The sequence below is a fragment of the Panthera onca genome, chromosome X (genome assembly GCF_046562875.1).
Source record: "Panthera onca isolate mPanOnc1 chromosome X, mPanOnc1 haplotype 2, whole genome shotgun sequence".
Classification (NCBI taxonomy): domain Eukaryota; kingdom Metazoa; phylum Chordata; class Mammalia; order Carnivora; family Felidae; genus Panthera; species Panthera onca.
The window spans coordinates 42,009,977-42,037,166 of NC_138357.1; the positions used below are offsets into that span (position 1 = coordinate 42,009,977).

General features: G+C 39.4%; 1 protein-coding gene across 2 annotated transcripts in view; it reads left to right on the plus strand.

Annotated features, from left to right (window-relative positions):
* The window catches only part of MORC4 (MORC family CW-type zinc finger 4), a 60,373-nt gene that overhangs the window by 6,773 nt on the left and 26,410 nt on the right, over nucleotides 1–27,190 (plus strand). For both annotated transcript variants that reach the window (XM_081793559.1, XM_081793560.1), the window contains exons 3-9: nucleotides 128–260; nucleotides 11,927–12,141; nucleotides 13,249–13,396; nucleotides 15,893–16,025; nucleotides 16,336–16,464; nucleotides 18,315–18,434; nucleotides 19,854–19,954. In XM_081793559.1, coding sequence (XP_081649685.1) covers nucleotides 128–260; nucleotides 11,927–12,141; nucleotides 13,249–13,396; nucleotides 15,893–16,025; nucleotides 16,336–16,464; nucleotides 18,315–18,434; nucleotides 19,854–19,954 — 979 coding nt within the window. The remainder of the gene's footprint in view (nucleotides 1–127; nucleotides 261–11,926; nucleotides 12,142–13,248; nucleotides 13,397–15,892; nucleotides 16,026–16,335; nucleotides 16,465–18,314; nucleotides 18,435–19,853; nucleotides 19,955–27,190) is intronic.

Sequence of the window (27,190 nt, forward strand, 5' to 3'; positions counted from 1 at the left end):
CCCACCTTTGGGGATATCCACATGAGGGGAATAAAGGATAGTTTCTTTGTCTTGGGGCACTGAAGTAGAGATTTTGATGAAGTACTAGAAAAAGGGATCTAATATCACAGATTTCTACCTTTTGCAGATAATGCTGTAGATCCAGATGTATGTGCCAGGACGGTCTTTATAGATGTCGAGGAGGTCAAGAACAAATCTTGTTTGACCTTTACTGATGATGGATGTGGGATGACACCTCATAAACTACACCGAATGCTCAGGTAAACATGTCCTCATTCTTTTTCTCTTGTCTTGAGTTTATGAACTCTATTTGAGGCTTAATAATTTTTTAAAGTATTTTAGTTTCCCTTTATTCATTCAACAAATATTTATTGAGCATATGTTATGTGCCAGGGCACTGGTGATGAAGTAGACACTATTCTTGCCGTCACAGAACTTACAGTTTATGGAGAATAGTAGAGATTAACAAGGTCAAGGAGCAGGGGGTAAAGGAGGAGAGTTCAGGCAGAGAACAGCAAATAATAAAGACCTAAAAGGCCTTCACTGGTCTGAGACCTCCTCCAACTTATTTTAACCTGAACTCACTCTTAGATCAGAAGTATTAGAGTTGGGATGATTTGCAGATTCGAACCATGAACGTGCCTGGGTATAATCAAGCCCCATGAAAGATAACTAGAAGGCGTTGGTACACATAACCTTCAGGAGGTTTTGTAGTAGAATTGCAAAATTAGGGAATTTCCTTTTCTGACTGCTAAAGCTGGTGATAGAGATTTCTGTTGCCACTCTCCATTCATTTAATTACCTTAAAAGGTTTATAGCTGAGAATGAGTTTGTACTTCACATTTCACTTAGTGAAAGATGAGTGTTTCCTCAACTCCTTCCTTCTCTCTTCATTTTTAGCAGATGAGGTTAATTACTCTCCATGTGGCTTCCTGAACTAGTGTGTGAAACATAAGTAACAATGGAAGAGGGGTTCTGTGGAGGAGGGAAAGGGTTCTGAACTATAAAAATGGAAAACGTTCATTTTGTTGTAGTTCTCTTTAAAGGTATTCTAATTGTGTAACTCTATTTATAGGAAATCCCTTTGATCCATCGAAAAAAAATGAAATTTGGGCACTAACCAGTTAATATGTTATGTTTTACCATTCAGCAGTCTGTGTACCTTGTGTCTCAGACCCTTATAATTAGAAGAATATTCAAGGAAAGCTAGAAGTGAGATAAAGATGTGGCCAGTATGTTGGTGAAGGTGTGGAGTTGGCCCACTCTTTTAATTTTTAGCATTACTTTTATCTCCTAAAGTTAATATTTTATATTAAGAAAAATACAGTGTTAGATGGGATGGAACCAAAACATTTCTAATTATGTATGTATTTGCTTTTTTTCTAAAATCACATATTTTCTTTTTTTAAGCTTATTTATTTATTTTGAGAGAGACAGAAACAGTGTGAGCGGGGGAGGGGCAGAGAGAGAGGAAAAGAAAGAGAATCCCAAGCAGGCTCTGCACTGCCAGCTGTGCAGCCTGTTGCAGGGCTCAAACCCATGAACCATGAGATCATGACCTGAGCCAAAACCAATAGTCAAATGTTTAACTGACTAAGCCACCCAGGTGCCCCATAAAATCACATTTTTTCTTTTTTTAAATTATTTAAAATTTTTCATTTTTAAAATTAAAAAAAAATTTTATGTTTATTTTTGAGAGAGAAAGAGAGACAGAACGTGAGTGGGAGAGGGGTAGAGAGAGAGGGAGACAAAGAATCTGAAACAGGTTCCAGGCTCTGTCAGCACAGAGCTCCACCCGGGGCTCAAACTCATAAACTGAGAGGTTGTGACCTGAGCCAAAGTTGGACACTTAACTGACTGAGCCACCCAAGTGCCCCCACATATTTTTTTTAATAACTCCTTCCCACCACACTTTATCCTAGTGACATGGGTGTCGAAGAGTGGACCCAGCAAATCTTAACCACCTTCCATTTTGTCTATGGAGCCACATCTATGAAAGTTGGTGCTTATAGTTACAAGGCAAGAGAAGGGAAGAGGATGGTTTCAAAGCAATTGCAACAATTTTTGTTCCAGATTCATTCAACCAATTTTTACTGAGCACCTATGTGAAAGTCACTGGAGATAAAGTGGTGAACCAGACTCTAGATGTGATCCTTGCTCTCAAGGGGCTGACTGACAGTCTAGTGAGAACGCTAGAAAAGAATTGACTAGTGATACAACTAAATAGGTTATCTCACCTAGTGGTAAGTGCTGTGAAGGAAGAATACAGTTTCTATGAGAATATATAATGGAGGGATCTAACCTAGTCTAGGGAATTAAAAAAGGCTATCCTGAAGACATGGCATTTGAGTTGAAATATGAAGGATGAGTATCATCCATTCATGATACTGTTCCCTCCCCAAGGAACAAAACAGCAAAACAGGCAGAAACTTACTTAACGATAGAATTTTTGGCATTATCACACCAAATATGTTTCCCACTAATCTGAACTGGGAAATTGTTCTTCATACTTAAAAAATTAATGTTAGGGGATTTTAATGAGTCCTGGATTAATGCATAGTATATGTACCAGATTTTATTTGTGATTATATCTTAAAACAAACTTGAATGAGCTAGGAGGTCCCATTTATTTACAAGTTCTTGTAGTCTGATCCTAACTCCTAGCCATGGATTCCACTTACCACAATTTGATTATAAATAATTGAACTTTAGAGGTAGCTTTGGAAATTATTCAAGAATGTTCATTTTTCTGGATTTGGTTAGGGACATATTACTTTTGCATAATCATAGAAGTAATTTTACAAAAATGATCAAGCCCACTGAAATTCTATTTGACCTGTATAACATTTTTATTTTTTTATTTTTTTTTCCACAGGTGAATTCTACTAAACCTTTATTTTATTTTATTTTATTTTATTTTCAATACATGAAATTTATTGTCATTGGTTTCCATACAACACCCAGTGCTCATCCCAAAAGGTGCCCTCCTCAATACCCATCACCCACCCTCCCCTCCCTCCCACCCCCCCAACAACCCTCAGTTTGTTCTCAGTTTTTGTTTTTTTTTTTTAATTTTTTTTTTAACGTTTATTTATTTTTGAGACAGAGACAGAGCATGAACGGGGGAGGGGCAGAGAGAGAGAGGGAGACACAGAATCGGAAGCAGGCTCCAGGCTCTGAGCCATCAGTCCAGAGCCCGACGCTGGGCTCGAACTCACAGACCGTGAGATCGTGACCTGAGCTGAAGTCGGAGGCTCAACCGACTGAGCCACCCAGGCGCCCCATGTTCTCAGTTTTTAAGAGTCTCTTATGCTTTGGCTCTCTCCCACTCTAACCTCTTTTTTTTTTTTCCTTCCCCTCCCCCATGGGTTTCTGTTAAGTTTCTCAGGATCCACCTAAGAGTGAAAACATATGGTATCTGTCTTTCTCTGTATGGCTTATTTCACTTCGCATCACACTCTCCAGTTCCATCCACGTTGCTACAAAGGGCCATATTTCGTTCTTTCCATTGCCATGTAGTACTCCATTGTGTATATAAACCACAATTTCTTTATCCATTCATCAGTTGATGGGACATTTAGGCTCTTTCCACAATTTGGCTATTGTTGAGAGTGCTGCTATAAACATTGGGGTACAAGTACCCCTATGCATCAGTACTCCTGTATCCCTTGGGTAAATTCCTAGCAGTGCTATTGCTGGGTCATAGGGTAGGTCTATTTTTAATTTTCTGAGGAACCTCCACACTGTTTTCCAGAGTGGCTGCACCAGTTTGCATTACCACCAACAGTGCAAGAGGGTTCCCGTTTCTCCACATCCTCTCCAGCATCTATAGTCTCCTGATTTGTTCATTTTGACTGGTGTGAGGTGGTATCTGAGTGTGGTTTTGATTTGTATTTCCCTGATGAGGAGCGACGTTGAGCATCTTTTCATGTGCCTGTTGGCCATCTGGATGTCTTCTTTAGAGAAGTGTCTATTCATGTTTTCTGCCCATTTCTTCACTGGGTTATTTGTTTCTCGGGTGTGGAGTTTGGTGAGCTCTTCATAGATTTTGGATACTAGCCCTTTGTCCGATATGTCATTTGCAAATATCTTTTCCCATTCCGTTGGTTGCCTTTTAGTTTTGTTGGTTGTTTCCTTTGCTGTGCAGAAGCTTTTTATCTTCATAAGGTCCCAGTAGTTCATTTTTGCTTTTAATTCCCTTGCCTTTGGGGATGTGTCGAGTAAGAGATTGCTACGGCTGAGGTCAGAGAGGTCTTTTCCTGCTTTCTCCTCTAGGGTTTTGATGGTTTCCTGTCTCACATTCAGGTCCTTTATCCATTTTGAGTTTATTTTTGTGAATGGTGTGAGAAAGTGGTCTAGTTTCAACCTTCTGCATGTTGCTGTCCAGTTCTCCCAGCACCATTTGTTAAAGAGACTGTCTTTTTTCCATTGGATGTTCTTTCCTGCTTTGTCAAAGATGAGTTGGCCATACGTTTGTGGGTCTAGTTCTGGGGTTTCTATTCTATTCCATTGGTCTATGTGTCTGTTTTTGTGCCAATGCCATGCTGTCTTGATGATGACAGCTTTGTAGTAGAGGCTAAAGTCTGGGATTGTGATGCCTCCTGCTTTGGTCTTCTTCAAAATTACTTTGGCTATTCGGGGCCTTTTGTGGTTCCATATGAATTTTAGAATTGCTTGTTCTAGCTTCGAGAAGAATGCTGGTGCAATTTTGATTGGGATTGCATTGAATGTGTAGATAGCTTTGGGTAGTATTGACATTTTGACAATATTTATTCTTCCAATCCATGAGCAGGGAATGTCTTTCCATTTCTTTATATCTTCTTCAATTACCTTCATAAGCTTTCTATAGTTTTCAGCATACAGATCTTTTACATCTTTGGTTAGATTTATTCCTAGGTATTTTATGCTTCTTGGTGCAATTGTGAATGGGATCAGTTTCTTTATTTGTATTTCTGTTGCTTCATTGTTAGTGTATAAGAATGCAACTGATTTCTGTACATTGACTTTGTATCCTGCAACTTTGCTGAATTCATGTATCAGTTCTAGCATACTTTTGGTGGAGTCTGTCGGATTTTCCATGTATAATATCATGTCATCTGTAAAAAGCGAAAGCTTGACTTCATCTTTGCCAATTTGAATGCCTTTGATTTCCTTTTCTTGTCTGATTGCTGATGCTAGAACTTCCAGCACTATGTTAAACAACAGCGGTGAGAGTGGGCATCCCTGTCATGTTCCTGATCTCAGGGAAAAAGCTCTCAGTTTTTCCCCATTGAGGATGATGTTAGCTGTGGGCTTTTCATAAATGGCTTTTATGATCTTTAAGTATGTTCCTTCTATCCCGACTTTCTCAAGGGTTTTTATTAAGAAAGGGTGCTGGATTTTGTCAAAGGCCTTTTCTGCATCGATTGACAGGATCATATGGTTCTTCTCTTTTCTTTTATTAATGTGATGTATCACGTTGATTGATTTGCGAATGTTGAACCAGCCCTGCATCCCAGGAATGAATCCCACTTGATCATGGTGAATCATTCTTTTTATATGCTGTTGAATTCGATTTGCTAGTATCTTATTGAGAATTTTTGCATCCATATTCATCAGGGATATTGGCCTGTCGTTCTCTTTTTTTACTGGGTCTCTGTCTGGTTTAGGAATCAAAGTAATACTGGCTTCATAGAATGAGTCTGGAAGTTTTCCTTCCCTTTCTATTTCTTGGAATAGCTTGAGAAGGATAGGTATTATCTCTGCTTTAAACGTCTGGTAGAACTCCCCTGGGAAGCCATCTGGTCCTGGACTCTTATTTGTTGGGAGATTTTTGATAACCGATTCAATTTCTTCGCTGGTTATGGGTCTGTTCAAGCTTTCTATTTCCTCCTGATTGAGTTTTGGAAGAGTGTGGTTGTTTAGGAATTTGTCCATTTCTTCCAGGTTGTCCAGTTTGTTGGCATATAATTTTTCATAGTATTCCCTGATAATTGCTTATATTTCTGAAGGATTGGTTGTAATAATTCCATTTTCATTCATGATTTTATCTATTTGGGTCATCTCCGTTTTCTTTTTGAGAAGCCTGGCTACAGGTTTGTCAATTTTGTGTATTTTTTCAAAAAACCAACTTTTGGTTTTGTTGATCTGCTCTACAGTTTTTTTAGATTCTATATTGTTTATTTCTGCTCTGATCTTTATTATTTCTCTTCTTCTGCTGGGTTTAGGCTGCTTTGCTGTTCTGCTTCTATTTCCTTTAGGTGTGCTGTTAGATTTTGTATTTGGGATTTTTCTTGTTTCTTGAGATAGGCCTGGATTGCAATGTATTTTCCTCTCAGGACTGCCTTCGCTGCGTCCCAAAGCGTTTGGATTGTTGTATTTTCATTTTCGTTTGTTTCCATATATTTTTTAATTTCTTCTCTAATTGCCTGGTTGACCCACTCATTCTTTAGTAGGGTGTTCTTTAACCTCCATGCTTTTGGAGGTTTTCCAGACTTTTTCCTGTGGTTGATTTCAAGCTTCATGGCATTGTAGTATGAAAGTATGCATGGTATAATTTCAATTCTTGTAAACTTATGAAGGGCTGTTTTGTGACCCAGTATATGATCTATCTCGGAGAATGTTCCATGTGCACTCGAGAAGAAAGTATATTCTGTTGCTTTGGGATGCAGAGTTCTAAATATATCTGTCAAGTCCATCTGATCCAATGTGTCATTTAGGGCCCTTGTTTCTTTATTGACTGTGTGTCTAGATGATCTATCCATTTCTGTAAGTGGAGTGTTAAAGTCCCCTGCAATTACCACATTCTTATCAATAAGGTTCTTATGTTTGTGAGTAATTGTTTTATATATTTGGGGGCTCCAGTATTCGGCGCATAGACATTTATAATTGTTAGCTCTTCCTGATGGATAGACCCTGTAATTATTATATAATGCCCTTCTTCATCTCTTGTTACAGCCTTTGATTTAAAGTCTAGTTTGTCTGATATAAGTATGGCTCCTCCAGCTTTCTTTTGGCTTCCAGTAGCATGATAAATAGTTCTCCATCCCCTCACTCTCAATCTAAAGGTGTCCTCAGATCTAAAATGAGTCTCTTGTAGACAGCAAATAGATGGGTCTTGTTTTTTTATCCATTCTGATACCCTATGTCTTTTGGTTGTCGCATTTAATCCATTTACATTCAGTGTTATTACAGAAAGATACGGGTTTAGAGTCATTGTGATGTCTGTATGTTTTATGCTTGTAGCGATGTCTCTGGTACTTTGTCTCACAGGATCCCCCTTAGGGTCTCTTGTAGGGCTGGTTTAGTGGTGACAAATTCCTTCAGTTTTTGTTTGGGAAGACCTTTATCTCTCCTTCTATTCTAAATGACAGACTTGCTGGATAAAGGATTCTTGGCTGCATATTTTTTGTGTTTAGCACACTGAAGATCTCGTGCCAATCCTTTCTGGCCTGCCAAGTTTCAAAAGAGAGATCAGTCACGAGTCTTGTAGGTCTCCCTTTATAAGTTAAGGCACGTTTATCCCTTGCTGCTTTCAGAATTTTCTCTTTATCCTTGTATTTTGCCAGTTTGACTATGATATGTTGTGCAGATCGATTCAAGTTACGTCTGAAGGGAGTTCTCTGTGCCTCTTGGATTTCAATGCCTTTTTCCTTCCCCAGTTCAGGGAAGTTCTCAGCTATAATTTCTTCAAGTACCCCTTCAGCACCTTTCCCTCTCTCTTCCTCCTCTGGGATACCAATTATGCGTATATTATTTCTTTTTAGTGTGTCACTTAGTTCTCTAACTTTCCCCTCATACTCCTGGATTTTTTTTATCTCTCTTTCTCTCAGCTTCCTCTTTTTCCATAACTTTATCTTCTAGTTCACCTATTCTCTCCTCTGCCTCTTCAATCTGAGCCGTCGTCATTTCCATTTTGTTTTGCATTTTGTTTAAAGCGTTTTTCAGCTCCTCCTGACTGTTCCTTAGTCCGTTGATCTCTGTAGCAAGAGTTTCTCTGCTGTCCTCTATACTGTTTTCAAGCCCAGCAATTAATTTTATGACTATTATTGTAAATTCACTTTCTGTTATATTATTTAAATCCTTTTTGATCAGTTCATTGGCTGTTGTTATTTCCTGGAGATTCTTCTGAGGGGAATTCTTCCGTTTGGTCATTTTGGATAGTCCCTGGAGTGGTGCAGACCTGCAGGGCCCTTCCCCTGTGCTGTGGTGTATAACTGGAGCTGGTGGGTGGAGTCGCAGTCAGACCTGACGTCTGCCCCTGGCCCACCACTGGGGCCACAGTCAGACTGGTGTGTGCCTTCTCTTCCCCTCTCCTAGGGGCAGGATTCACTGTGGGGTGGCGTGGCTGTCTGGGCTACTTGCACACTGCCAGGCTTGTGGAGCTGGGGATCTGGCGCATTAGCTGGGGTGGGTAGGCAAGGTGCATGGGGGCAGGAGTGGCAGGCTTAGCTCGCTTCTCCTTAAGTGATCCACTTCAGGAGGGGCCCTGTGGCAGCGGGAGGGAGTCAGACCCGCTGCCAGAGGGTTGGCTCCGCAGAAGCACAGCGTTGGGTGTTTGCGCGGAGCAAGCAAGTTCCCTGGCAGGAACTGGTTCCCTTTGGGATTTTGGCTGGGGGATGGGCGAGGGAGATGGTGCTGGCGAGCACCTTTGTTCCCCGCCAAACTGAGCTCTGTCGTCCCGGGGCTCAGCAACTCTCCCTCCCTTTGTCCTCCAGCCTTCCCACTTTCTGAGCAGAGCTGTTAACTTATGACCTCCCAGATGCTAAATCCCGCTTGCTGTCGGAACACACTCCGTCCGGCCCCTCCGCTTTTGTGAGCCAGACTCAGGGTCTCTGCTTGGCCGGCGGGCCGCCCCTCCGCCCCGGCTCCCTCCCGCCAGTCCATGGAGCGTGCACCGCCTCTCCACCCTTCCTACCCTCTTCCATGGGCCTCTCGTCTGTGCTTGGCTCCGGAGACTACGTTCTGCTAGTCTTCTGGTGGTTTTCTGGGTTAGTTAGGCAGGTGTAGGTGGAATGTAAGTGATCAGCAGGATGCGCGGTGAGCCCAGCGTCCTCCTAAGCTGCCATCTTCGGTCTCTGTATGACATTTTTAATAATCCTATTCACGTTTTTCAATTCTTCATGTCACCCTTCCTGTTTCCAGTCTAGTAAAATAGTTCTGTAACTGCAGCAACAGTTTCTCCCATAAATACAGAATCCCAGTGAAAATCAAATTAAGAAGGAACAGCCTATCATTAAATTCCTTTAAAGTCCACAGTGAATTCTCTTTAGCTTCTGGGGATAGTGTGAACCAGCTAGTCTGTATGTTCAGCTACCTTTTTCAGCAAGGTAGAAAACCTCTTTCAAAGGTCAAGGATTAAAAACAGCCACAGATCCATGGATTAAAGGTATTTGCTACCTCTGCTCAGAAGTGCATTTCCTAGCAGGTCTGTTCTAAAACAACAGCCAAAGAATAATAATGAGCTTATTAGCAGCCTTCCATTCTTTTCTCTTACCTATTCTACATCACCAGTATGTCTAGGAAACAGCAGTGCCTGCCTTTGTATGTCCACGGATTTGCTGAGGTTTGTTTCATTGGTCAGAGTCTCAATTGGAATTTCTCTCTTCAGATTGTAGAGTCTTGACATTTTAAGGAACTCGGGAGCAAGCTGCTGTCTTCCTGGATTCCACTCAAAAAGCTGGTATCCAAGCCCCCTTGGTGTGTAAACACTGCTGTCTCACACGAAAGGGTAGAACAGGACTTACTTAAGGAAGCCACCTAAGCCAAGAGATACCTGGAAAATCAGTGTGCTACACCAAACGATATAAAATTCAGCCCTACAGTTCTTTTCTTCATTGTGAGGGCTTTTCTACTCGGTAGTTATTTGATTGGTATCTGGCAGTCATTCTGCAATTTTCAGTTAAATCGAATACCTAACATGGGAATATAAATAGAATAATGGAACACATAGGATGGGTTAAGTGGAACAAAACAGCAACGGCAACAACAAAATCCTGAGTTTCTCATTTTTCTTATCCTTTTCCGTGTCTGGTTCTAGCCTTGGGCTATTACTTATCTTCTCACCTTAGGTAGTCATTTGGTCTCTCCAAACTAAGTAACATGAGGAGGATTTATACTTTACAAAGGGAAAATGAGATGATAGATGGCAAAAGACACAGGAATGGCTGGGAAATTAAGGGGATTAATATAGTCTCTGTTTTCACCACTTTCTCTTAACCACCGATTTGAAGCTTTTGTGGCATTAGATATTTAAGTCCAGATAGAGGTTAAGTCCATTAGAGGTTTAAGTCCAGATAACCATATAGATTCACTCCATGTGGTAGGTAAGATTACTGTTTATGCAGAGCCCTGAGTTTTAGGTACGACATTCGATCTGAAGTTGAGGTAGAGGATAGCACGGGACGGTTCTCAGAAAGACTTCTAGAGTTAAAGTTAAGGTTTGAACCCTACTTTATAACTTAAAATACATTGCACAGACAATGTGTAATTTAATCCTCCTGATGATGCCATCTTTTCTAGGCCATTCTTAGCCAAGAGGATTAGGATGCCTGAATTTTACCAGCTTCTATACGTTTTATTTCCTGGCACACTAAGGCCCATGACTACAGAAACTCAATGATCTTTTGGTGTCTTCAAAGGAACTGCTGCCCTAGAAGTTACCTTTTTCTGTGGTTAGATTTATTTGTAGGATATATAAACCTCTTATGAAGCTAGGAGGACATGTTGGTATTATTGTTTAACACTTTGAAAGAGAAAATTAAAAGGTAGTCCCCTTTCTTAAGGAGTAAGCACAAACCACAGCCTTCAGGAAGTGGAAACTAGGCACCTCAACCCTGCTCAAAAGAGTAAGAGCCAAGGCCAGCCTGCTCACCCATGGCAGATAGAGTGTCCATTGATGTTGGAGAAACATCTAATCTGTAATATATGAAATCCTTCCTTACAATGCAAACCATGAAGGCAAGAGTCATGTCTTTCTTTTTAATTAACAGTTGTGTCTCCAGTGCTCAGTACAATGCCCAGCACATAGTAGTAGGTACTCAGTAAATATTTGCTGAGTGAATGGTAGCGTACAACATTGTATCTGGAGAGGAGCAATCCTTAAAATTAGTTTTATTTGTGGTGAGAGAAGGCATATGAAGAAGCCAATAGTCATTTTCTGGGTTTCATGTCTTTAATAATTTTTTGTTTCTGTTACTTTGTCATGTATTTTGAGTGGAGAATATAAGAAAGGGAAAGAATCTGGCTTCAGAGATTGTTGAGGTGACTCAGTGAAAGGCCCTTAATAAAACAAGAGAGACTTTATACCGCAGCTGTTTGCTGATATTCAGCAGCAGAACTACCTATTTTTATCCCTTGGCCACATTCCAATGACCTGTCCCAGCAGATGGAGCAGAGGGTAAGAATTGGAAGAGTTATCCTTTGGGTGGAGAGTTGAAATTGTTAAGATATGTAACCTCTGACTTACAGATCTCTAGCGGGTGATATAACCAGGTTAGGGGATGCCTAGTCTAGTACTTCTGACCAGTGCCACCATCTGTTACTTTTGTTACCCTCTCTAGGGGGTACTCTGAGATAACCCCCTTTCGATCTTACCTTAACTTTACTATTAGCAATCAGAACCACTTTATCTAGGCAAGAAAGGCAGCTGCCCATGGCCTTCTCCAGTTCTCTCTGTTACCTTTACATTTGTAAAGTGTGACTCCGCTGTGGTGGAGGTGTCTGTGTACACACAAACCACACAGGAGAATCAGTGCTATTACCTCACAGTAATTTCGTAGGTTTTCCACTTAATAGTTTTGCCCACAAGTACCAAAAGGAAGAAAGCAGGAGTGAACTTTTCTAAGTATTTTGAACTTGCAAGCCATTCTGTTACCTATCTTAGGATGTTTTTTTACTTTTCTGAATTCTTTTTTTTTCTGATTTCTGTTTTCTTGTGTAATTACAGCTTTGGCTTTACAGATAAAGTAATAAAGAAGAGCCAGTGTCCCATCGGGATCTTTGGTAATGGTTTCAAGTCAGGCTCCATGCGACTAGGAAAGGACGCTCTTGTCTTCACCAAGAATGGGGGTACTCTCACTGTTGGACTCCTATCACAGACCTATCTGGAATGTGTCCAGGCACAGGCAGTTATTGTACCAATTGTTCCATTCAATCAAAACAATATCCTTTCTGGAAATGGAGAATGTCAGTTAAAAACGAGTCTGATCTGACTGTTAATGATAGAAACCTCTTTTCTTCAGCTATCAAAACTTTTCATATTTCTTTTTTTAATGGTTATTTATTTATTTATTTATTTATTTATTTAGAGAGCGTGCGCGCGCACTCATACACACATGCGCGCGGGAGGGACAGAGAGAGAATCCCAAGCAGGCTCTGCACTGTCACCCTGGCCAGAGGAACCATGAGATCATGACCCAAGCTGAAATCAATAGTAGGAGACTAGGAAGCTTGGAGGCTCAACTGACTGAGCCACCCAGGCACCCACAAGAGTTTTCATATTTAAAGAGATATTCAAGTATCTTAAATTTAACTGGAATTTCACCCTATTAAGTACTTTTAAAATAATTGTACTGTTGATAGAATGTTAGAAATGTTTTTATTGTATTAAAATTTCCATTGTTTTGAGATTTGATTTAAATAATCTCTCACCCCCACCCCCACCCCACCACTCTCTTGGTAAAGTTCCCAGGGCCTTCTCTGTTTCCCCTAAGGGTAGCTATATTTGCATCATACTCCTAGAAACTATTAGCTTATCTGATTGCAGAATGGCTCATTTCCCTACATCTAGATAAGCTGTTTTTTTTTTATTAGACAACAGTTTGTTTTGATCCAAGCAGTATAGCAGTGAAGTTTGAATTTCTTATTCCCAGAGAGTCTAAAAATTCAGCCTTTCATGTTTCTTAAATAGTCTTTGTTTACATTGTACCTTTGAAGGTGCAGTCTGCAGGGGTAACTGATTGGGTGTTTGTCTCTACAACCTTTCTCCATGTTCCCCCTTTCCTTCCTTCTGTAGCAGTAATGCCTGTGCTTTTCATGCTTTCCCTCTGTATGTCCATGTTTTGTCTAAACATGCAACCCCAAAGGCAGATCTCCCGAATTGATAACCTCTAATGACATTTCTATTATAAAGAGGCTTTAATACGCTAATGTTATTTCAATCTGCATTGAAAATGTTTGACAGAGCTAATAGAGTATGTGGTATTTCCCAATTTAAAAAAAAAGATATTTTTAAGATATTAATTTTTCTTTGACTATATTTGGTTTTACAAAAAATGATTATCACCGAGGATTCCTTGCCTAGCCTAGAAGCCATCTTGAACTATTCCATTTTCAACAGTGAAAATGACCTGCTGTCCCAGTTTGATGCCATCCCAGGCAAAAAAGGCACTCGTGTTCTCATTTGGAACATCCGCAGGTATAGTATTTCTAGGATGATAGATTCAAATAAGCACAGGTAGTATGATGAAGCACGTTTTAAGAAGTCTTCTTTAGAGAAGCAGAGTAGATAAATTTTGACATACATTTGCATGTCATTGCATATTTTGCATTTGCTTCCTTGGACATTTGTAATAGTGGTTTTTACTGGTAAAATGTGGAGCTTGGTAAAGTGGAGACCTGCATATCTTGAGGCTATTGCCACAAATAATCAAGACAGTTCAGCATTATTCCAAGATCTGGAGGATCCATTATAATTGTTTTATATTCATGGGCATTGTTTTGAGATAGGATAATGATAGTTACTTTACATATTTGACAATTGAAATTAAGTATGAGAACGAAAAGTTAGAAAAGCACAACATGATCTTTAAAAATGATGACCTCTTATTTGTGCTTTCAGAGTAGCTGGATTAGAAGTATGAAAATCTTTGAAGCAGGTAAATTGGACCTATAATGTCAATTTAGCTTTAGGTCATGTGTTCAGAGCTAATAAAACCATCTAGAAATGCTCTAGGATACGTCACCATCTGTTTAATCTGGTCATGTCAAGTGTAATACATTTAAGTGTCCACAAAAATCTAGAAGCCTTTTATATAAAATGGATATGATACTGGTATCTAATAGAACAGGCTATCAGATGTATTCATTCTTATTTTTCTCCTTAGGTCAAGTCTTTTGCCTCATTTCTTAGCTGGGTAAAACTGTATAAAAACTATCATGGTTTATATAGACTGCTTTCAATTAAAAAGAAAAAAGATTGGTAATTTAGATCTTCTGCATCCTACTGGAAAAACCTTTAGTAATGACATTTATATTATAAAGGATCATTTTCCTGAGGTGTTTTAATGATTTAAACATATTAAGGAGACTTGTTTCTTTGTACATTGTTTCTCAGTTATATGGTATTAGGTGTTATGTGAATAAAAGATTCTATGGTCAAGTAACTGTGGGGAAAACTGGCTTACACAAAGTTTACCATGTTGCTTTATTGATCGACTTCTCAGAGGCTTTAATATGCTAATGTTATTTCAGTCTGCATTGAAAATGTTTAAGAGAGCAATGTAGTATGTGGTATTTCCCAATTAAAAAAAAAAGTTTCTCCAGACCTCTTCCTTTTTTTAAAAAAAATTTTTCTAATGTTTATTTTTGAGAGAGAGACAGGGGGTGAGTGGGGGAGAAGTAGAGAAAGAGGGAGAGACAGAATCTGAAGCAGGCTCCAGGCTCTGAGCCATTCAGCACAGAGCCCGACGTGGGGCCTGAACTCACAAAGTATGAGATCATGACCTGAGCCAAAGTGGGACATTTAACCAACTGAGCCACCCAGGCGCCCCCAGACTTCTTTTCCATGAATGGTGAGAGGCAGGGAGGACAGGGAACTTCCTCAGAGTATGTGTTATAGTGGGGTGAGGTAGCAAGGATCAGGAATATCCTTGGAAAATCCAGAATATACTATTACAGTGAGGTGGGCTTTAGTACATACCATAATGGCTCTGGTACAGCCCTGAAGAAGGAGCTACAGTTTTAGCACATCGGCTCTGAGCTTGTGGAGCCTGAAGTATGAGGGGGAGGTATCGCTAGAGCCTGAGGTGGCTCTGAGAACCAGGAGTTGTTCCTCAATTTTATTCAGTCATATAACCCTTACTACTTTATTTCTTATTTAAGAGTATTTGGGGGAACTACTGTTCCACTGAACAAACTTTGGGAACTATTGTTCTGATAAAGATGTTTTCTCTATAACCCATCATATGTTTTGAGTTTTTTCCAGGAACAAAAATAGGTCTTGCCTTTTTATCCTGCTAGTTATTAGTGGTACAGTCCAGGGTCTTGGAATGGATCAAAGTTAAGTAGCCCAAAAAGGATTATGAGAAGAAGAAAGATCTTTATGAAAGGAATATGAATACTGTTATATTTAAGTGATAATTCCATAAATGATATTCTAGAGGACTAGCAGATACATGCTGTTGCTATAGCAACCTTTTTCCTCCTCTAAGAAATAGGATTAGATCTGGGAAATCTTGGTATTTCATTATTCCTTATACTATTGCTGAAATTAGAAGAAGCGGGTTTTGATTCATTCATCTATTAACACGGTTGGGGAAGATGCCGTTGAATGACCTACCCAGCAATACCCAGAAAGTTGTGATCTATTTTAAGATCCCACCGTGAGGGTAGCTGACATCCAGTTGATTTATCAGATCACAGACATTCCCACCTTCCCTTTTTTTTTTCTTTTCTTCTGTACTTGGCATCACCACTTCTATGAAATATAGTGAATTTGTTTAAACTGGGAATATGTCTCAAAATTGTGTGATCTTCAAACCAAGTAATTTGTAGTTCCCTTGCACTGGTAGCCAGGGAAAGAAATAGGTATCTGAGTTTTGGCTCATATTGTTTCTTTTCTCTTGGGTTCCTAGTGCATTTTTGTCCTTTGGAGCCAGTATTTGTTAGATTGGTACTTGTCTCTTTTACCCAGAAATAAAGATGGAAAGTCTGAGTTGGACTTTGATACAGATCAGTATGACATCCTGGTATCAGACTTTGGCACAGATGAAAAAGAGACTGGTGGTGTTACCTGTGAGCTGCCAGAAACAGAGTATTCTTTACGGGTGAGTGAGGGTGGTTTTTCTTCAACAATGAGAGGTAAGATTTCTTGTAACCATGAAAACATTATAGGACAAGCCCTCACTTTAGTTAAGATGACTGTCTCTTAGCCCTGTGCTAGGATTCCTTTATCCCTGTCTCCACTGAATTTAGCTAATAGAGTCAATAGCACTTTAGTGTGGTGGTTGACATAAACAAGATATAGAAACTAAGCCAACTCTTTACCCAGAATAGACCTCAGTTACTAGCAGTGTTTTATGAGGGTGTCAGTAGAATTGGCAATGTCATAATAATTTTCCCTTCACTGTTCCATAGGCATTTTGTGGTATTCTGTATATGAAGCCACGAATGAAAATTTTTCTGCGTCAAAAGAAGGTGACTACCCAGATGATTGCCAAGAGCCTGGCCAATGTAGGATATGATTTGTATAAACCTACTTTCACAGTATCCTTACAGCTGCATGAAGTTGACCTCTTCATTTCAGGATTAGATTCCCAAGTTGGCATAGAAGAATAAAAGCCTTTCCTTTTCTAATTAAAAAAAATGTGTGTTATAATACTAATCCTTTTACGGTATATTCTTTAAGAAGGTGATCTTTTTTATTTTTAGAAGGTATTTCTTAAATGCCAATCTATGTACCAGTTTTATCAGAGACCACCTGGGAATTATTAAAATCATATAGCATCCTGAGATTTTGGAGATTCTGGAAATCTCTTTTTTCATAAGAAATACTTATTTAATTTTTTTCATATTTATTTTTGAGAGAGAGAGGGAGAGGCAGAGTGGGAGTGGGAGAGGGGCAGAGAGAAAAAGGGAGACACAGAATTGGAAGCAGGCTCCAGGCTCTGAGATGACAGAACACAGTCTTGCATGGGGCTCCAACTCATGAACTGTGAGATCATGACCTGAGCCAAAACCAAGTCGGATACTTAACCAACTGAGCCACCCAGGCACCCCTAGAGATCATTTTTTTAATTGGTAACAAAAGTAAATTTTAAGTTAACTCATTTTGACATGAAGATTTCTCAGTATTTGTTTTTAGGAAAATTTCAGTTTCTCTGTCTCCCCTTTGTCTTTCTCACTCTCTTATCTTGGTTTTTTAAATCAAATAGAATTGCTAAAAACACATCATTGTTCATTTTTTATGTGTCATATTTAGTCCACTTTATTTCATCTATCCAAGCTTTTTCACTTCTTCCCATGAAATATGTTACAACAGGACTATTCGTTGCCCTTTACCTTTAAAAGTGATTTTGTTCTTCATGCTTTTGCTTTCATTGTATTTTGTGTGATTATCAGGACTTACTTTATTGCTTATACAGTTGACTCTTAAACAGTGTGGGGGTTAGGGACACTTACCCCCTTCACAGTTGAAAGTCTGAGTATAACTTTTGACTCCCCCAAAACCTAATCACCAGTGGCCTTCTGTTGATGGGAGGCCTTACCGATAACATACACAGTTTACATATTTTGTATGATACTATATATTGCATTCTTACAGTAGTACCTAACTTTTTCTTTTTTGTGTCTTGGTACTTCTCATTTTTTGTCTGAGTTTTTAAAAATCATCACAAACCTCCAGAAATATTTCCAATATATTTATTGAAAAAAATCCATGCGTAAGTGGACCAGTGCAGTTTCAAACCTGTGTTGTTCAAGCATCAACTATGATTGTGTGGATTTGTGTTGTACTAGCTACAACTCTTATCTTACCTAGCGGCCAACTGAGCAACTAGCAAGGGTTAAGACATGTTTTGTGATTATTTATGAATTTTTAAACCACTGATGGTATTTTGGTGTATTTTCTTACACTCTTTTCTATGCATATATTTATATATACATGTTTTTAGATAATGCTTATTATTATATTCTAACATTTCCTAATGTTACCAAATATTTTTCAAGGACATAATTTTAAGAGGTGCATAATAGACCATGTGACTATACCAACATTTATTTAGTTATTTCCTTAGTGTCAAACATTTAAATTATTTATGTTTTTCTGTCATAACTAGTTGATAAATCTCATAACCTTTATGGGCTTTCCTGACTGTCTCTCTAGGGTAAATTTTTGGAAAGAGAATGACTTGGTCAAAGATTAAGAGTATTTTTAAAGCTGTTGGTACAGATTTTTTTTTAAATGTCCTCTGGAAATGTTATACCAATTTATATCCAATGGTATTTGATTTTTTGTTTGTTTGTTTGTTTGTTTGTTTGTTTTTTGCTGTAACACAGTGCAAAAAGTTGTCTGCCAGATCCCCTGGTGTTTGTCTCCTTAATGATTTTCCTCTCAGAATAAGCAGGTGAAAATAACTTTTGGGTTCTCTTGCAAGAGTGATAACCAGTTTGGAGTAATGATGTATCATAACAACCGCCTCATAAAGTCTTTTGAGAAGGTGGGATGCCAGGTGAAGGTAAGTGGTTAATGTTTCTTTGTCATAGAAGTCTAAAACAAGGAGAACAAGGATTAAAATTTGCAAAGGGCATAGACTCACTATAGGCTTTTACTCCCATCTTACAATGGCTGTTAAATCTGATCCCGGAACTCTGTTACCAGTGAGCTGGTGTGCCGTCTTGTGTTAAAAAGCCCCTTCTACTTCTCATTCTTCACAGATGTTAATCAATCCAGGAACTTTACTGAATGCATTTTCTAGGTAGCTGTTGAGAAGAGAGAGAATTAGAACACCAGTGACTTTGGCATGTGTATCAGCTTATTAATGCTTTAAGGTAGCTCTGTCTTTTTTCTTGGGGAGACAACAAGGCCTAGTAGAAGGTGCATAAAATTTAGTGTTTGAGGACCAGGATTTGAGTTCTGGCTTTTCCACTTAAAAGCTGTATAGCTGTAAAAGCTTCACTAAATTGTTTAATTTCTCTGAGGCTCATTTTCCTTCCCTGTAAAATAGAAACAACAATAAATAATTTTACCTGCTCTGCCTGCTCCACAGCTTAAAGGCTTGAGAGACATAAATGGGATAAAGCATGTGAAAATACTTTATGAACTGAACTATACAAATATTACCATTGTCTTTAATGTTTTAATGGCAATTTAAAGTAGTAATATCCATAAGTATCCCATTTGTTCCTATTGTACAGATAGGATTATTAAACCACAAAGAATGAGAAGCCACTTTGTATTCTGCAGTAGGACAAAGTTCTGTAAGATCCAGGGTAGCTACTTAACAGCTAAGCTGCTTTTTATTATTATATCATCTTTATATGTACAACTCATATTTATATGCACAACTCATATTTATATGCCAGTCTAATTACACCCTGACTTTTTAAATCCAAAAATCTCTTGTATCAGCTTGTAGTTAATAACCATTGCAAGTCTGACTCCCTTTAGTAATTGTTTGGTAGCCTACCTAATGTATAAATTATTTATATGACTAGAGTGTGGTATTTACATAGCCTCCTTAAAATCATTTTTTCAGATGAAGTTTTGTTTCCATTCTCTAGAGCCGTAATATATAGCCTTGATTTTTTGTAGCATTGTCATTCTTTGTTCAAAGGAAATCCTATGGCAATCCCATAATATAAAACAGATGGAAATGGAAGTAATGTGGGTGAAGCAGAGATGGCCATTAATCCCTGGAAAATCCCAGAGAATCTATGGATCATGTGAAAATCCCTGCCTTAGAATTTATCAGAGGTTCCAATTCGATTTAATTTTTTGCAGTCTATTGAAGTGCATTTTGAGTATTTCTCTAGATGATGTACTTTCCTTGCCTTTGAATGTTATGTAACCTTTCTATTGCTGTTTAAAATCAAAAGGAAATGCCTCATGCAGTCAACAATAATGTAAATGTTGAAATTAATATTTTTCTTCTAAGCCAACTCATGGAGAAGGTGTGGGAGTGATTGGAGTCATTGAGTGCAATTTCTTAAAACCTTCCTACAACAAACAAGACTTTGAGTACACCAAGGAGTACCGGTGAGTCACTCCCGACCTGAGGTGTTTCTGATAGTTTATTCAGGTATGATTCTATTCTCTGAAACCTCTAAAATCATCTCTGAAAACCAGGCAGATAAGTTAACTTGAGAATTCTTTCCAGTCACTTTCCCAAGATTAGAGATAAAATATTTGTTTGTTTGTTTATTTATTTATTTTGAGAGAGAGAGTGAGAGAGAGTGTGCAGGGGAGGGGCAGAGAGAGAATACCAAGCAGGCTCCACCCTGTCAGTGCAGAGCCCCATGCAGGGCTCCATCTCATGACCGTGAGATCGTGACCTCCAGGTGCCCCCAAAAGATTTTCTTGAAGCCAACGAACAGATTGAGAGGAAAGCAGCAGGAAGGACATGTGTGTTTTCATGGAAGCATCTTCATGGGTAAGACTAAAAATGAATCGAAAAGGAATTTGACATTGAGGCTGAAGCAGCAAGGATATTTTTAGGAGACAAAAAAGGAGTTGATAAAGCCAGGATTTAATAGTTTGTTGTAAAACTTTTGGGGAGGGATGGATCGTTCATTCTTTCCTTCACCAAGTATGAGGTATTTCCTAGGTGCCAGATACTAGAACATAGGAATGAAAGATAAAAATCCTTGATGCCTATGAACAAATGGGATGAGATATATGCAGATAAGAAACATAAATACCTATAAAATAATTGCTTCAGTGGGAGATACATGCAAAATGGGAAGAGCCTTTAAATATGCCTAAAGGAGTCAAGCAAGGCTTCACAAAGCAGATTATACCTGAGCTTAAACCTGAAGGAGAAATTGGGTTTGTTAGGTGGACAAATAGGGCAGGGACGTTCTAAGCAGAGGGAAGTATATGCAAAGACATGAAAGGGCAAGGGGTGTCCTGGGAGTATGGAGGAAGAAGACATCAGGACATTTGGTGCCATTTTCCTTGAAGCCTCAGTAGCAGATTTTAGAGTGGGGGAAAAGTATTTCCCCAAATCTTTTTTCATTTGTACACAAAAAATGTAATAGAATTAGTTAAGTGTTACACTTTAATTTATTGGCAACCATGGGAATTTTAGGTTTAGTGCTTGAAAAAGAGACAGCTGTTTGGATGGCAGCCGCAACTTAATTTCAGGGCAATTGGTTCTTGATCACTAGGGCTGCTCAGTGGGTATGGTAACTACCTGCCCCCAGTGTAAGGAAAATGGCCTTTTATAAATGTGAGATCCTCCTTTTATAATGGAGATCTTTGACTAAGACTTGACTCCTAAGAGTGAAAGCTTAGAAGTGACATCAGTTTGACACTGTCTGTGAGCCAAGTTTTTCTGTTTTTGTTTTTTGTTTATTTGGTTGTTTTTTTGAGTGAAAGGAACGTGAATTTCTGGTGATTAGCCAGGTAGTTAAGATTTGTGAAATTCAAATATTAGATATTAAAAACTATTTAATGTCTTTCTTATATCATCTTTGTCACTGCCTCCCCATATCCTTTTTAAATGTTAGAGGTATTAGACCTTGGCTTGTGATCTTTCAGCATGATGTGTTTGAGGTGATTGCAGGAGATTCAAATAGATTCCATAGACAGTAGGTTTATTTAAACATCTAGGATTTCTGCCTTAAGTGGCTTCATATCTGCTACACATTTTATTAAAAACAGGAAACTATATGTACTGTCCTACATACAGTCTTTTGAGGATAATAAATTTTCACTACTCTTATCCCAGTTCTGGCATCATTTTCCTTTTTTACTCTATTTTATATAAAATGAAAAGGTGTTTAGTTAAAAAAAAAAATAGGGGACTTTGAGAAGAGGATTAGAGAAAGCTGTCTGCTATCAGAAACCCATCCTAAGAGTATTGTAGATAATCAAAACTGCAAATGCTAAAAGAGATACCAGCCATCATACTGCTGGAATGTCTACAAATAAATCATCTGCAATATCACTGTTAATAGTTGTGGATATCAGATTTCAGCTGGACCTATCAGGGCTCAAACTTACAACATTTTTAGAGTGAGTTTCAGCTGAAGAAATATAATGAACACATACCCACTGAGCACCTCACTGGTGCATGGCACCATGCCTGGGCTTTATGGAATTTTCCAGAGAAATTCAAGACATGGTTGCTGTCTTTGAGGAGCTTACGGTCTGTTTGTAATAATGAATTGTCACAGATGTGAAACAATTTAGAGAGCAATAAAATGACTGTGTGATCAATCAAAACCAAATGATATGGTATAGGAAAAATGCCCTGATAAGACAGATAGGGCTTGAGATTTGTCTTACAGAATATGGGATTTAGAAACAGGGGGAAGGGAATTCCAGGATGTAATTATAGCATGATATAAAGCAGTGAGAACTCAGAATGGTGACAATATAGGCCATGAGGATAAGAGATATAACTAGAGTGAAGGGAAATAGAGTCAAACGGATAGAGTAGGGCCATATCCTAGAGCAGGAGTTGACAGACTTATCCTGTGAAGGGCCAGAAAGGAAATGTTTTAGGTTTTGTGGGCCATATGGTCTCTGTCACAACTACTCAGTTCTGCTGTAGTATGAAAGCAGCCAGTCAATAAGTAAAGGAACGAGCATGTCTGTGTCTGTGTCCAGTAATTAATACACACACACACACACACACACATACACACACACACACAAAAGCAGGCAGTGGCCTGAATTTAGCCCCCAGGCTGTAGTTTGCCAATCCCTGTCCTGGAGCCACAGTTCCCAAACTATGTGCCCAGCTGCACATAATGAACTCATGGGGGAGCCACAGGATATTTTAGATTTTTGAGGGAATACAGTGATGCTTGACTTCTGCCTATAAATAATAGAAATAGTTTTCTACTCCTGTTGGAACAAATTACTGCGAACTTAGTGGCTGAAGACAACACTAATTTGTTCTCTTCGAGTTCTGTAGGTTAGAAGCCCAGCACAGATCTCTCACTAGGCTAAAATTAAGGTATTAGTAGGGCCACACTCCTTTCTGGGGGCTACAGGGGGGATCCACGTCCTTGCCGTTTGCAACTTCTAGAGGCTGCTGGCATTCTTTGGCCCGTGGCCCTCTTCCTCCATCTTCAGAACCATCAGTGGTGGGTTGAGTCCTTCTCGCATCACATGCCTCCAGTGACCTTGCTTCTGTCATCATTGCTGCATCAACTCCAATTCTGCCTCTTCTGCCCTCACTCTTCTACTTTAAAGGACCCTTGTGATTACAATTGGATAATTCAGGATAATCTCCCTCTCTTAAGGTCAGCTGGTAAGTAACCTTAATTCCATCTGCAACCTTAATTCCCCCTTGCCATAGAATCCTGATATAGTCACAGGTTTCAGGGATCAGTCATCAGGACATGACCTCTTTGGAGAGGACCGAGGACCATTATCCCGCCTACCACAGCCTGCCTCCTGGCCTTCGGAGATCCACTTATGTCTCACATGCAAAATACATTTATCCCATCCCAACATCCCCAAACTCTCAACTATTACAGCAACTTTAAACTCTCATCTAACCATCAGCAGCTCAGAATCCCCAAATCTCATCATCTGAATCAGGTGTGGGTTTGATGCATCCTGGCATAAAATTCCACTCCATCTGCAGTTGTGTCCCTTTTTTTGTATTTTGCTCTCAAGATATGATGGCAAGACAAGCATAGGATACCAGTTATAGATATTCCACTTCAGACGGAAAAGAAAATTGAAGGAAAATGGAGTCACAGGTCTCAAGCAATTTCAAAATCCAGTCCAACAAATTCCATTAAATTTCAAGACCTGGGAAGAATCTTCTGGGGCTTGTGGCTTCCTCCTGTAAACTGAAGGCCCTGCCCTGTGGGCTCATGGCTGCACCCTCAGAGTGATCTTACCTTTCTCAGGAAAGGTAGCATGTATTTGCATCTGAGTTGTTGTATCAGCCTGTTTCCTGGCCTTAGAGTTTTGGAGGTCCACCAGCCTTCTTTCAATTTCATACTCTCTCCATCCCTTCAGTCCAGTCTGGCAGTTTTTGTGCTAGCACCCCATATTCAAGAACCTTGTGGGTCTCCACATGTATGTCATGGGTATTCATTCGGTCAGGCAAGAAGCTCTTGACAGGTCTTTCCTAGATAATCCTATTTCTATTCTTGGCTTCTGCTGAGATGGCTGTGGTGATCTGAGTCACATGTTTAATCTTTTGAAAGAGATTTTTGTGTGACCGAATGCTCTGACCTTTTGATCTGAGATGTTAGCAAAAGGTTTTGTAGCTACAGCCTTGACTTTTTCTCCAGAGCATGCTTTCCTGACAGTGAATGTCTTCATTTTAGCATCTTTTGCAATCTGCATAGGCTGAGGATGTCCAAAATCATTTAAGCCGTGGTTCCTTTTTGACATAGTTCTTTCCTGATCTCTGTGTTTCCTCCCAAATTTTATGTCAGCAGCAGGAAGACACCCAGCCACGCTTTCACCACTTTACTTGGAAATCTCCTCAGCTAAATGTCTAGTTACATCATTTACAAGTTCTGCTTTTCCACAGAACTATAGGACCCAATTCTGCTAAGCTTGCTGCCACTGTGTAACAAGGACCACCTTCCCTCACATTTTCCATCAGCATGTTCTTCATTTCCTTCTGAGCCTTCACCAGCAGCACCATTAACATCCCTAATTCTCCTAGCCATCTGTTCACAGTGATTCAGATAGTCTCTGAGGACATTTTTGTTTTCTCTATCACGCTCCTCACTTCCATCTGAGCCCTCACCACAGAGCTGTTTAGTATCCGTATTTCTACCCACAGTCTGTTCAATCTAGAACCTAGATTACAATCTCGGCAATTTGTGTCATTCTCCTTAAATTCGTTCAGCCTCTGCCCACTGCTCAACTCTAAAGCTGCTTCTGCATTTATGGGTATTTGTCACAGCAGTACCCCATTTCCAGGTACCAAAATCTGTTGCATTCCTTTTGAGTACACCATATCTTTGTGAATCTGGGTTTTTGGTGGTTGCTGTGATAAAAAGTAATACATGAAAGTCAGTGTTGAATAAGAAGTGAGGGAAACTGTGTCCACTTTCATTCCAAGGTTCGAGTAGGGGTTCAGTACCCAACAGGCATGCACACACTTCCCATTAGTAATTGAGACTATTTTAAGAATGAAATAATTTATTTTCAATTCATGTGCATTGATTTCTCAAATAAATGCTACATTTTAGAACATAAATACCAAATATAAATGCTACATTTTAGAACATAAATACCAAACATAAATTGTTTGGACCTAACTGTTTAATAACTAGAACTGGTACATACCACTTTTGACCCAAAGATGCCATGAAAAACTTGAGACTTCAGGGTGCCATGAACCAAGAAAGTCTGAGAACTTCTGTCTTAGAGGGATGTTGGATAGAGTAGTTGACGCCTCAGATGGTGACACTTCATTGTGTATTCTTGAATAGGGGAGTGACTTGAAACAATTCTAAAGAATATAGTTTGTTATAACTGTGTACTGCTTTGTGGTTTATAAGATCCTTTACATGAATCAGGTCAGCTGACAAATCTGGAAACAGGGTACAGGAAGGATTAAAGGCCCTTTATTGGAGGGACACCTGGGTGGCGGTTGAGTGTCTGACTCTTGATTTCGGTTCAAGTCATGAACTCACAGTTTGTGAGATTGAGCCCCGTGTCAGGCTCTGCGCTGACAACAAGGAGCCTGCTTGGGATTCTCTCTCCCTCTCTGTCTACCCCTCTCCTGCTCACACATGCATATGCGCACACATGCATGTGTTCTCTTTCAAAATAAATAAACTTTAAAGGCTATTGGAGTAACCTAGGTGTGAGGTGAACGTCTGAAATAAGAATAGCTGTGAAAAAGGAAGGGTACAACAGACACTGTGAAGAAAAGTTCAAAAGATTTTGGTGACAGATAAGGCATATAAAGGAGAGGGAAGAATCAAAGATCACTGCAAAGTCTCAAATGTAGTACACTGGGATATTGGCAGGATCATTGATAGAATTAATGACGTTGGGAAAAGGAATAGTTTCATGGAGTGGTGATGGTAGAAACTAGCCTATAGGGGATTAAGACAAGAGAATGAAGAGGAGATAGTGTCTAGTTACATACACCAGGATTGAGGAAGTGGAAGGAGATTAATAGAACAGTGAAGTCAAGCCAGGGTTTTTTGAGAAGAACTGGAATTTGAGAATCCATAATAACAGTATCTTGGTTAAGGTGGTGGTTACATGACTGTATACCTTTGTTAAAACTGATAGAACAACACACTTAAAAAGATGCATTTCACTCTGTGTAAATTTTACCTGAATACATGAGAACAGAGCTTTAGTTTTCTTTTTAGTGAAGATACAATGCACATACCATTAATGTCACTGTTTTTAAGTGTACACTACAGAGGGTTTTAGTATATTCACAAATCGTTCAACTATCACCTCTACCTAACTCCAAAACTTTTCCACCACCCCAAAAAGCAACCACTTGTCCACTAGCAGCCACTCCACACTTCCCCTTCTCCAACCCCTGGGAACCACACAATCTACTTCCCTTTTTTCCCAATTTTCTTTTTATTGTGGTAAAATATTGTGGTAAAATAAAATTTACCATCCTAGCCATTAAGTGTATAGTTAAGTGGCATTAAGTATATTCATACTGTTATGCAACCATTGCCACCATTCATCCCCAGAACTCTTTTCATCTTGCAGAACTGAAATTCTATACCTATTAAACCATAATTCCCCATTCCCACTTCCCCAGCCCTTGGCAGCCACCATTCTACTTTCTGTCTCTACGATTTTGACTACTTGAAGTACCTCATGTAAGTGAAATCGTATAGTAATTTGTCTTTTTGTGACTGGCTTATTTTCACTTAGCATAATGTCTTTGGGCTTCATCCATGTTGTAGCCTGTGTCAAAATTTCCTTCCTTCTTGGGGCGCCTGGGTGGCTCGGTCGGTTAAGCGGCCGACTTCAGCTCAGGTCATGATCTTGCGGTCCGTGAGTTTGAGCCCCGCGTCAGGCTCTGTGCTGACAGCTCAGAGCCTGGAGCCTGTTTCGGATTCTGTGTCTCCCTCTCTCTGCCCCTCCCCTGTTCATGCTCTGTCTCTCTCTGTCTCAAAAATAAATAAACGTTAAAAAAAAAGTTTAAAAAAAAATTTCCTTCCTTCTTTAAGGCAGAATAATAATCACACACACACACACACACACACACACGCGCGCACGCACAGTACATCTCGCTTATCCATTGGTCCATCAACAGACACTGGGCTGCTTCCACGTTCTAGCTTTTGTGATTCATAG